General features: G+C 40.6%; 1 protein-coding gene across 6 annotated transcripts in view; it reads left to right on the forward strand.

Moving 5' to 3' along the window:
• Positions 1–12,204, forward strand: part of CASK (calcium/calmodulin dependent serine protein kinase) — a 377,037-nt gene that overhangs the window by 318,430 nt on the left and 46,403 nt on the right. For all 6 annotated transcript variants that reach the window (XM_062184520.1, XM_062184522.1, XM_062184523.1 and 3 more), the window contains exons 13-15: positions 297–377; positions 3,577–3,765; positions 10,476–10,554. In XM_062184520.1, the coding sequence (XP_062040504.1) occupies positions 297–377; positions 3,577–3,765; positions 10,476–10,554 (349 nt within the window). The remainder of the gene's footprint in view (positions 1–296; positions 378–3,576; positions 3,766–10,475; positions 10,555–12,204) is intronic.

Below are 12,204 nucleotides of genomic sequence, written 5' to 3' on the forward strand. Positions count from 1 at the left end.
TGAACCTGTAGTAAATACATGGTATAGGCTTGTCACTTTTTGTATTTTTTGATAACCTTTTGATTTATAGTTGGGTAACACAGGCAAACCACTGTAGCAATTCGTTTCCTTTAAATTACTATCAATACCACTCTCATATGCTAATATTTTAATAAAATTTTAATAAAATAAGAAATTTTTCAAAATAATTGTTTGTCTTCTGTAAGAATCCATTCATATGTTTTAATTTACAGGAATTCCACATTTTGTAAATCTTGTATCACACTTGCACTATTATATACCTTGCTTTTTTTTAGGTATTGGAAGAAATTTCATGTTACCCTGAGAACAATGATGCAAAGGAGCTGAAGCGTATTTTAACACAACCTCATTTCATGGTAAGTAGCAATTAAACTTCCATAGAACTAAAATTCTACTTTCAGAAGAAGTTTTTAGCAACCCTTATAAAATATAGCCAACTTCATCAAATACATGTTTATCCATATACAGTCATGCATTGCTTAACTATGGAGATACATTCTGACAAATGTATCCTTAGACCATTTCATAATTGTATGAACATCATACTTGCACAAGCCTACATGATATGGGCTATAGAGTATTTATATATACTATAGCCTATTCCTCCTAGGGCCATGCCGAACAACACACTACATGAAATTAAGAGAATGATACAATCAAAGGCACGTAAACATGATGTGTGTAAGACTGCTGTCTGGTGTAACACAGCATAATGTTTTATGGTAATTATTTTTTTGTAAGTGGAAAGAGTACACTCTAAATGATCAAGGGGGCAGGTGTTTGGGGCAGCAGTTGAGTTCCACTTGGGGCACCCAGATCCCATGTCAGAGTGCCTAGTTCTAGTTCTGGCTACTCCACATCTGATCCAGCTTTCAGCTGATACACATCATCCTGGGAGGCCGCAGATAATGGCTGGAAGCTGGAAGCCAGGAACTCAATTTGAGTCTCCCACATGGGTGACAGGGAGCCAATTACTTGAGCCATCACCTGCTGCCTCCCAGGGTGCACATTAGCAGGGAGCACATAACCGGGAGTGGAGGCAGCCATCAAACTCAGCCACTCTGATGTGGAATGCAGATGTCTTAACTAGCACCTTAACCGGTAGGCCAAGTGCCTGTCCCTTAAGCTTTCTTAAAAAAAAAAAACCAATCTGAAAGGGCCTTTTTCTGTTTGCATATGAACTTAAGCTTATGTTAGGTTTTATTTTGTGGTAGCAATTTTTTAACTGGCAAATTTTGGTTAATATCAAATATGACCTTATTTAGTGACATAATTTGAGCATAGCTGTCTGTCTACCTGCCTGTACATCTTACCATCATGCAAAATGTGCTTTTTTTAAATTCACATATCAGGGGCCAGCATTGTGGTGCAGCAGGTTAAGCTGCGGCTTATGACATTGGCATCCCATATCAGAGCACTGGCTACTCTGCTTTCAATCCAGCTTCCTGCTAATGTGCCTGGGAAGTAGCGGATGATGGCCTAAGTGCTTAAGTCCCTGCTACCGATGTGGGAGATCAGGATGGTATTCCTGACTCCTCGCTTCAGGGTAGCAATCACTCGTTTTTATTTTCAGCCCTAAATCTTTCTTCAGTGGCCTCAGTCACACTGGAGAAAGGACTTGCTCATGTAGCACAGCCTCCTGTGCGGGCTCAGGAGTCCCAGTGCAGGGCGCTCAGAGCACTTGTGAGGAAGCTATTGTGGAACCCTACTTTCAAGCTATGTGTTGTGTGGTGCCCCTCAACCCTCCTTGCCCAAAGCACAATTTAAATCAGCCATCAGATTTTGGCAGTATCTGCCATTTCCATTAGAAACCCAAGTGCATATATGAGGGTATCTCAAGAAGGTCATAGAAATTAGAATTGAAAGAAAAGTTTATTTTGGTGTAAAAAATATTCTAAAGTGCATGCATAGTTTTTTCATAATACACATTTTTCAGGAACTTTTTAAAAATTCTTCAAATGCGTGGATACTAAAATTTTTGCACCAAAGTAAACTTATCTTTTAATTCATTTTCCATGAGCTTTTTGAAGTACCCTTGTATTGCTCAAAGCATATTTTCTACTGATGACAAATCAACACTATTTTCTTTCTGACATTATCATATTGTTGCCAGATTTTTGCCTGGTGTGTGTGCTTTAAGATTAAAATAGTCAAGTTATAACTTTGATAAGCTTTTTAATTAAATAAGTTAATTTCAGATGCTGAGGACTTATACTTTCAAAGCAATTTTAATTGTGCTTCTTTATCTTCAGATATTTCATTACCACACAGATCACAGATTAAAACAACTAAATTTATAGTTAGCACACAAGAAAATGCAATCTGTATAAATCTCCAAACATACTGATATTCAGCTGTAAATTCTCTTTGAAATAGAAGTGTTCAAATATTTACGCTTATTAAAAATGTTTTTATCATGGTATAGAAAGTGCCATGAGTGGAAGGGTATCCTTTTTTAGAGAAACAAGGGACATTTATTATCGAAGTTCACCAAGATGAGTATACAGATATCAGTACAAAGAAATCACTTTTCTTTCAATAATGGGCTTGGCCCAAAAAATTCATAATAACAATTGTCAACTTATTTTTCATTTAGGCGAGGACTCCAAAAAACAGAAATGAACAAAAACATTAAATAGGTTTAGACTTTGAATTCCATATCATACATGGTAATTTGGAAAATTACATTTTTCAGGTACATTTATGTGTGTGTTTCTTTTACTAAATCCTGTGTTATGAATTATCTTCATCCAAGGGTGTTGTTATTAATACCATCAATGAAAAGTATTTGCTCAATAAACCAATTACATTTTAAGATTTATTTATTTACTTACTTGAAAGGCAGAGTGTCAAAGAGAGAGAGAAGAGAGAGAGAGAGATCTCCCATCTCTCCAAATAGCCACAACAGCTAGAGCAGGGCCAGGCCAAAACCAGGAGCCAGGAACTCCATCCTGGTCTCCCGCATAGGTGACAGGGACCCAAGCACTTGGGCCATCATCTACCACCTTCTCAGGCACATTAGCAGAAAGCTGGACTGGAAGCAGAGCAGCCAGGACTTGAACTGGCACTCTGATATGAGATGCCAACGTCACAAGCTGTGGCTTAACCACACCACAACGCTGGCCCCAATACACCAGTTATTGCACTGTTTTCTTTTTAAATTTTTGTTTTTACTTTAACCACAATACAAATTTGCCAGTTCTATTCATCAGTGCTTCTTTCTGCTAAGTTATTGGAAGTTGTGCTATGTCAGCCTTTGAACAAGCACATTTTCATAGCATCAGACAGCACCTGTAACCCAGGTAATCAACAAATACATCCATTCATTGAGTCACTTCCTGCCTCATTCATTCGTTCGTTTTATTAAACATCCATCTGTCATGACTGTTATAAAGAAATTGAGGTCTAGTTATATGGATATATGATGAGCTTTGAGATCTCTTTAGATAGGAGACACCTTTAAGAGGCAAAGAATAACCTTGTATATGTTTGTATAATAGATTTCTGCTGGAATACCAGTGTTATTAATATTTTCCTTGCTTCCTAAAATGCCAGGCCTTACTTCAGACTCACGACGTAGTGGCCCATGAAGTTTACAGTGATGAAGCATTGAGGGTCACCCCTCCTCCCACCTCTCCCTATTTAAACGGCGACTCTCCAGAAAGCGCTAACGGAGACATGGACATGGAGAATGTGACCAGAGTCCGGCTGGTACAGTTCCAAAAGAATACGGATGAACCCATGGTAAGCAGGAAAAGAAAGTTTTCTCTACTCTCATGACATGCCAGCACGAGTTGGATCAGCTAACTTCAGCCTGGACTTCTAGGAGGTGGGGAGCAAAGGAGGACACAGAAGTTCTGAAGAAGTCAGTTTCCTGATCTTCAGGTCCCCCCTGCACTCCTTTCCTGGAGTTGTTTTGCCTGACACCATGACTTAGGGTGCAGGTTCTCCACACCTCTCCTTTCCCAGTTGCCTTTCAACCTGAGAGAGAGAGGGAGAGAGACACAGACAGACAGACACTAACAGTACATTACTTCAAAGTATAAAAGCCTCTGGGGTAGCAAAGAAAGGGCCAATCTGGCATTCGGAAAGCAAATTGCTAATGACATTGTAAAACATCATCCTTTTACAAATCCAATCCTTTGCATACTTTCTGCCTTCAGTAAAGTTAAAAGACGACTAATTCAGAAGAGAGTCAATGGATTGAGTAACATTGCTATGATACAGTTTCTACTGGATGTGAATTGCTTTGCTCAGTGATTAGGACTAGAGCTAGACTAGAACTGCTGCGAAACCTTACCTCATTCTCATAGAATTCTCATAGATTGGGAAGATCAAAGAAAGGCTCCTGAGTGTTACCTGAATACAGCAAGGGAGGGGGATACCATTCAGGCAAACCAAACAGCTTGTGCAGGAACCTGGTAGTGCAAAGGTTCTCAGCAATTTCAAAATGAAAAGAAGGCACCGTGGCTGGACCGCAGGCAACAAAACGAGTGATGAAAACAGGGGCACAAGTGGCGAAAGGCACGTAAAGGATTCTGTTCATCTTCAAAGTAGCGGGAGACTACAGAAGGGTTTTAAGCAGGGAGATAAAATCAGGTTTTTGTTTTTTTGGGTTTTGTTGTTGTTGTTGTTGTTTGTTTGTTTGTTTGTTTTTGTTTGAGAGGTAGAGTTACAGTGAGAGGGAGAGACAGACAGAAAGGCCTTCCATCCACTGTTCACTCCCCAAGTGGCCACAATGGTCAGAGCTAAGCCAATCTGAAGCCAAGAGCTTCTTCCAGGTCTCCCATGCGGGTGCAGGGGCCAAAGCACCTGGGCCATCTTCTACTGCTTTTCCTAGGCCACAGCAGAAAGCTGGATCAGAAGAGGAGCAGCCGGGACTAGAACCAGTGCCCATATGGCAAGTCAGCACTGCAAATGGAAGATTAACCTTCTGTGCTACAGCGCTGGCCCCTAGATTTTTATTTGAGAAATACCACTCTGCAGAACATATTTGAGGGGACCACAGTGGATATAGGGAGACCAGAGAAAAGGCTGTTACTGCAGCAATTGTAAATGTGAGATGATGAAACTTTGGACTAGAGACATGGGTGCTGAGGTGGGAAAAAGTAAACAGATTTTGGAAATAGCAAACAAGTACAATCAGTAAATTTTACTTACTTAATAAAGGATGAATATAAATAATATAATTAATAATAATAAATTAAATCCTTGATAAAGGTTTGACTTTGGGGACAGAAGGAGAAGCAAGGCTCAAGGGTGACCCATAAGCTTTAGGTTTGTACAAGTTCAGAGAAGATGCCTGTCAGGAAAAAACCATGCGTAGATTTCAAAATCTTTTGCACAAAAGTAAATGTACCTTAATTCCATTTTTTTCTGTGACCTTTTTGGAGTATCCTCGGATGACTGAGTGAACATTGAGACAGGCACATTGAGACAGGAACATCAGACAAGTTCCAGGTTTGAAGGAGGAATCATAACTGTATCAGACTTAAGTATTCATATCTTTTCCTCGGGACATAGGAAAGGGATATTGGGATATAGAAAAACAACTGGCTTACTCAAGAAAGTTGCCCGATTGCCTTCCAGATTAAAGAAAAAGTTACACAACTATGGTTCTGTGACCATGATTTCCAGAGAGACCTTAACTCTAGACATCTGTGGTTATGGTTCTCATTCACTGTTTTTTGCCAGTTATATGATGCTATCTTGCAGCAGGAATGGGAGCTAACAGGTCCCCTCACCCCTGCTGGGGCTCTAGAAGCAACTCTGGCTTAAAAGCATGGTCAGCAACTGCCTTGGGCAAATCACTTCATGTCAGTGGGCCTCAGTGTGCTCCTCTCCAAAAGCAGATTTGACTAAATGGTCCCCAAGATCCCTCCCAGCTCTCAAAGTCTAACATTCCATTCATGCCTTTCATATATTCCATCAGCCATTCACTCATGTGTGTTAAGTCCCTACTTCGTGCAGATCACTGCATTAGATGCCAATGATACAGTGGCAGGTAAGACGTGGTCCCTTTGCAAGCTCACTTTCCACAGACTGGCTCCATTAAGCAGACAAACAGTTTGTGTGTTGAGCCCAGTTATGACAGAGCTGGCAAGAAGAGAAGACTGTGGTAGAGAAGCAGGAAGAAGGGGTGATGTTGAGCCAGGGGAAGTAGACGGGAAAGTGGAAGGGAACAAAAGAAGGAGGCCCCGAAAGTCTCTTGTGATCATCTTGTTCTGAAGCAGCCCAGTGACAGCTCCTTGATCTGCTGTATGAAACAGACCAGTTAAAGAATGCAACTAGGATCGCAGAGAGCAGAAGGACTTTTTAGAGGAGGCTCAAGGCCATCTTTGCTTTCTGAAAAAGTAATTATCTATGACTCTTGATTCAACTCAATTTGCTTGCTTGGTTGCCGTATTTGACACATGGAAGATATCCCTGTAGCGTCTCATGTGCTCTTTGGACTTCCTACACTGTGCCCATTCTCAACTCCCATTACACCTATGTTTTCCCATGTGTAATGTCATACTCACAGTTATTTCTCTATTGATTTGGATTCCCATAGTTATGAGTGACAAGGAAAGCTTGAACTAGCCTCCGCTACTACCTCCCGACCCCCACCCCCAAGCTGGTAGGTTCAGGAGTAAGCACCTAACCCAAGCTGAGCTAATCCCTTCCCTGGAATTTGCAAACTTGAGAACAGAGAAAACAGAAGTCAGTTCATCTCTCCAGAGAAATGTTTGGGGCAGACAAAATAAGAAATGTTAACTACAGTTTGTTTGAGGCAAACTATCACTAGTCATGAGAGATCCTATCAGTCTCATTCACTATTGCCCCTAGCAGAACGTCTGCCCCATAAGAAGTTCACAGTAACGCTGGCTGAATGAATACATAATTCTATTAGTTTCAAAGGTGGAACCTCCACTGTACCATTATTTCCCTTATGAAATTAGATATGCCTTAACACATTCATTTACAACATTTTTCCAGGAACACTTCTCTTGGAAACTGTAAATGCTAGTTGCACAGATTGGAAATGAAACTTAAACATTACAACTGAATGTTGGGACTAGAAATATTTTGATCAACCAGTTTTTCACATTGCTCACCTACCACTTCCAAGAACTACAAAATAGGAACCATGCAAAAACATACCAAGGTGTATCATAATTATATTCCTTAGAACCCATGATAAACAAAATCTTTTTTTTTTTTTTGACAGGCAGAGTGGATAGTGAGAGAGACAGAGAGAAAGGTCTTCCTTTTTGCCGTTGGTTCACCCTCCAATGGCCGCTGCGGCCCACGCATCATGCTGATCCAAAGCCAGGAGCCAGGTGCTTCTCCTGGTCTCCCATGCGGGTGCAGGGCCCAAGGACTCGGGCCATCCTCCACTGCCTTCCCGGGCCATAGCAGAGAGCTGGCCTGGAAGAGGGGCAACCGGGATAGAATCCGGCGCCCCAACCGGGACTAGAACCCAGTGTGCCGGCACCCCGCAAGGCAGAGGATTAGCCTGTTAAACCACGGCGCCGGCCAATAAACAAAATCTTAAAAACAGCCAGTAAAAATGAAATATTATATACAGAGGAGCAAAGCTAAAGATGATATTGATTTCTTTAAAAAAAAAAAAGATTTATTTATTTGAAAGGCAGAGTTAGCGGGAGAGATGGAGGGAAATCTTAATATCGTCTGGTTCACTCCCCAAATGGCCGCAATGGCTGGGACTGTGCCAGGCCAAAGCCAGGATCCAGGAGCTTCATCTGGGTCTCCCATGTAGGTGGCAGGGGCCCAAGGACTTGGGCCATCTGCTGCCTCCCCAGGCTCATTAGCAGAGAGCTGGATTGGAAGTGGAGCTGGTGCCCTTATAGGGGGTGCAGCAGGTGGCAGCTTAACTGGCTGCACCACAACACCAACCCCTGAAGTCAATTTCTTACTAGAAACGTGACAAACAAGAACTGTGTCTTTAAAGTGTGTTTTTTTTTAAAAAAAAAAAACTCTCAACTTAGAATTATAAACCCAGCAAAGATATCTTTCAAAAACAAAGACTAGGGGCCAGCTCTCTGGTATAGCAGGTAAATCAGCTTCCTGCATTGCCAGCTTCCCCTATGGACACCGGTTCAAGTCCTAGCTGCTCCACTTCCAATCCACCAATCCAGCTTTATGCTACAGCCTAGGAAAGCAATAGAAGATCACCCAAGTGCTTGGACCCCTGTACCCACATGGGAGACCCAGAAGAGACTCCTGGCTCCTGGCTTTGGATCAGCCCAGCTCCAGCCATTTCGGCCGTATGGGGAGTGAACCAGCGGATGGAAAACCTCTCTCTCTCTTTCTGCCTCTCCCTCTATCTCTGTATAACTGACTTTCAAATAAATCTTAAAAAAGAAAGACAAAGTAAAAATAATTTCAGATATACTAATACACAAAAGCTGAAAGAATTCAGCAAACTACATTGTAAGATTAAAGGATATCCTGTAGATAGAAGAAAAGTGGTAACATGGAAATCTGGACTTACACAAAGGAAAATGAGCACTGGAAATGTTAACTACATGGGTAAATTTAAGTTGTTCTTATCAGTTCAGTCACGTTCAAAGATAATTGGCAGTTTGAACGAAAATAACAGTGTGCTTTGGGGGTTACAGCCTATGTGTATATGCTGTTTAAACATTGAATTTGTAGTTTAAAAACATCCCTCAAATAAAACTACAGGCCAAGATGGCTTCACTGGTGAATTCTACAAAACATGAAAGTATAATAGATAATACTAATTCACACAACTCTTACCAAAACATTGAAAGGAAGGGATTTTTCCCAACTCATTATATAAAGCTAGTATTCCCCTGATACCAAAACTGGTAATGATATTAAGAGAAAACAAACTACAGACTGATATCTCTCATGATTATTCATGTAACAAAAACTAAAGATTTTAGCAAAGCAAATTTAACAGTATATGAAAAGGTTAATATGTGCTCACAATGGCAGCACATGTAGTAAAATAAATTGTACAGAAAATACTATCATTGGATTTGTATAAGGATTATTCACAAGTGCACAAAGTAGTCCAATATCATTCAAAAAGAAGAATATGTTATGACCAAGTAAGCATTAATCCAGGAATACAGCTTTACTTTTCATAGCCAAAACTAGAAATCATTTAATGGGTAAACAGATAACCAAACTGGTATATTCATATAATGGAATAATCACTCAGCAAGAACAAAGAATGCACTATTAATACATGCAAAAACATAGTAGAATCTGAAAATTATTATGCTAAAAAATGATGTGCTGAGTGAAAAAAGCAATAAAAAAAGAGCACACACTCTTATGATTCCATTTGTAGACAGTGCAAACTCATCTGTGGTCAGCAAAAGTCCATCAGTGGTCACTTGGGTATGTGGCAGGGAGGGCATGGAGGGATGGGAGTAGATTACCAATGGATGTAAGAAAGCATGTGGAGGGGCCGACTCCATGGCTCACTTGGTTAATCCTCCACCTGTGGCGCCAGCAGCCCATATGGGCGCTGGGTTCTAGTCCCAGTTGCTCCTCTCACAGTCCAGCTCTCTGCTGTGGACCGGGAGGGCAGTGGAGGATGGCCCAAGTGTTTGGGCTCCTGCACCCGCATGGGAGACCAGGAGGAAGCCCCTGGCTCCTGACTTCAGATCAGCGTAGCTCTGCTCGTTGCAGCCATTTGTGGGGTGAACCAACAGAAGGAAGACCTTTCTCTCTGTCTCTCTCTCACTGTCTATAACTCTACCTGTCAAATAAAAAAAAAAAAAGCATGTGGAAGTAATAGATAAATTCACTATCCTGATTGTGGTGAGAGTTTCACATGTGTATGCTTATGTCAAACTTCTTGATTTGTGCATTTTAAATATGTATGTCAATTATATGTCAATAAAAACTCATTTTAGGGAGCAGGAATTTAGCCTAGTGGTTAAGACACCTGCATCCCATATTGGAATAACTGAGTTCATTTCTCAGCTCCAGCTGTTGACAGCAGCTTCCTACTAATGAACTCCCTGGAAGGCAGTGGTGATGACCTAAAGAGCTGGATCTCTGCCACCCATGGGGGAGACCCAGATTGAGTTCCTGGTGCCTGGCTTCTGCCTTGCCCAGGTCACTGCAGGCATCAGCAAATGGGAGATCTGTCTGTTTTTCTTTCTCTTGCCATCTAAAATTAAAAGAAAACTTTTTAGAAAATAATTGGCAGCATGGAAAATAATCATATTATTATTTAAAAGCAGTATATGAAATGTATATCTTTACAGCAATCAAAATGCCCAAATAGTGCTTTTGTCATATTTTTTGTATGTTGGCTAATGGTCTGTTCCATTTTTTTTTTGTATTTTCTTTAACATTTTCCTAACTTCAATAGTTAGAATTATCTAAAGCAAAATAAAAACTATAAAAAGCAGCATTTTCTCTTAATAATTCTACTTTTACTGAACTTTTTTTTTTTTTTGCAGGGAATCACTTTAAAAATGAATGAGCTAAACCATTGTATTGTTGCAAGAATTATGCATGGGGGCATGATTCACAGGCAAGGTAAGTTTCATATATAACTCCTTCTTTGCCTTCTTTTACTTTTTTCCTAAAGCCCAGCAAACAAAATACTTTTTATGACCCATGTGAAAGAGCTGCTTAGGTTATCTTCAGTTTTAATCACTGCTGGCCTCTCTGTTGTTCTTCATGCGCACATGCTCCAGTGTACAGATAATGAAGAGAGGTTATAATTAGAGTTCTGCTTGTTAGAGCATTCTGGATCACTCATTATTAGATGTGACTTATTAGAGGTCACATGAGATAAAGCAGAGTATCTCATCAGGGCCCCATGTAGGGGAGACATCTATTCTGGCATACTAGGATGGATGCATGGATAGATGCATGGATAGATGGATGGATGGGTAGATAAATGGGTAGATGGATAGAAAGAGAGGGAGAGGGAAAGAAAGTAAATAAGTAAGTTAAATAACAATTTGAGAATTGCTCTCTCATTCAGGAATGAGATATGCTGTTTATAAATTAGGACATCATCATAAAAACGTGTTAATTGTTAAAGAACAACAGTAGTCACTGTGCACTTGCTCCCCAGGTAGGACCTCTGTCCCTATTGAATTGCAGTATGACAATCAACTGCAAATTCTCTCCCCAAACTGTGCTCTATATATTGTGTGTGGGCGTGGGGGCAAATTGTTGAAATCTATGATTAGCATAGAGATGGTCCTCTATATATAAAGTCATACTAAAAGTGATCCATAATGAAGAAGGAGATGGGAGAGGGAATGGGAGGCGGGAAGGGAGCAGGGTGGAGGGCATGGGGGAAAGAACCACTGTATTCCTAAAGTTGTATCTATTTAAAGATGCATTCATTAAATTAAAAAAAGGACATCATAGGGTTGGATAAATAATACAAAAATTAAGTGGTAAAATAAGAAATATCAAATCAATGGGTAAGTTCCTGACACCTACTACAGTAACCTGCAGTCATTCTGAGGAGCAAGTTCAATAAGTACTGAAGTAGATAAAGAATGATATTTTGAGAAAATAGAACTTCAGTTAACTCTCAAAAGGTGGCCAAGATTTAGACATGTAGATTTAGTCTCGTCTTTGAAAGCACTGAGTTATATGCACTTAGCATTCCGAGGATGTTCCAAAAATGGCTCTCCTAGCAGACTCCTTTTCTTTGAGATGAAGTTATTTTTGTACTTAAAAACCTCTTTCCTTATCCCCAGAGAGCAAGAAGTAATACCCTAAGTATCTGAGTGCCTTATTCTCCTCTTTGGAGAAGGCCACTGTGAATACAAGGTGACGCGTGGCATCGTTGTTGCTTTCAGGGGAATCTTTATAGGCATAGGGAATGTACAGCACTCACATAGCATGGAAGGATGTTTGGCTTTCGATTCCAGTGTATATACTTTTTCTTTGTTAATTTTTAAAAAGTATTTATTTATTTATTTATTTGAAAGGCAGAGTTACAGAGAGGCAAAGGGAGAGAGAAAGAGAGAGAGAGAGGTCTTTCATCCACTGGTTCACTCCCCAAATAGCTGCACCGCCTAGCGCTGCACCAATCTGAAGCCAGGAGCCAGGAGCTTCCTCCTCATCTCCCACACTAGTGCAGGGGCCCAAGGATTTGGGCCACCTTCTACTGCTTTCCCAGGCCATAGCAGAGAGCTAGTGGGGAAGCTGGAACTCGAA

The sequence above is a fragment of the Lepus europaeus genome, chromosome X (assembly GCF_033115175.1).
Source record: "Lepus europaeus isolate LE1 chromosome X, mLepTim1.pri, whole genome shotgun sequence".
NCBI classification, from domain to species: Eukaryota; Metazoa; Chordata; class Mammalia; order Lagomorpha; family Leporidae; genus Lepus; species Lepus europaeus.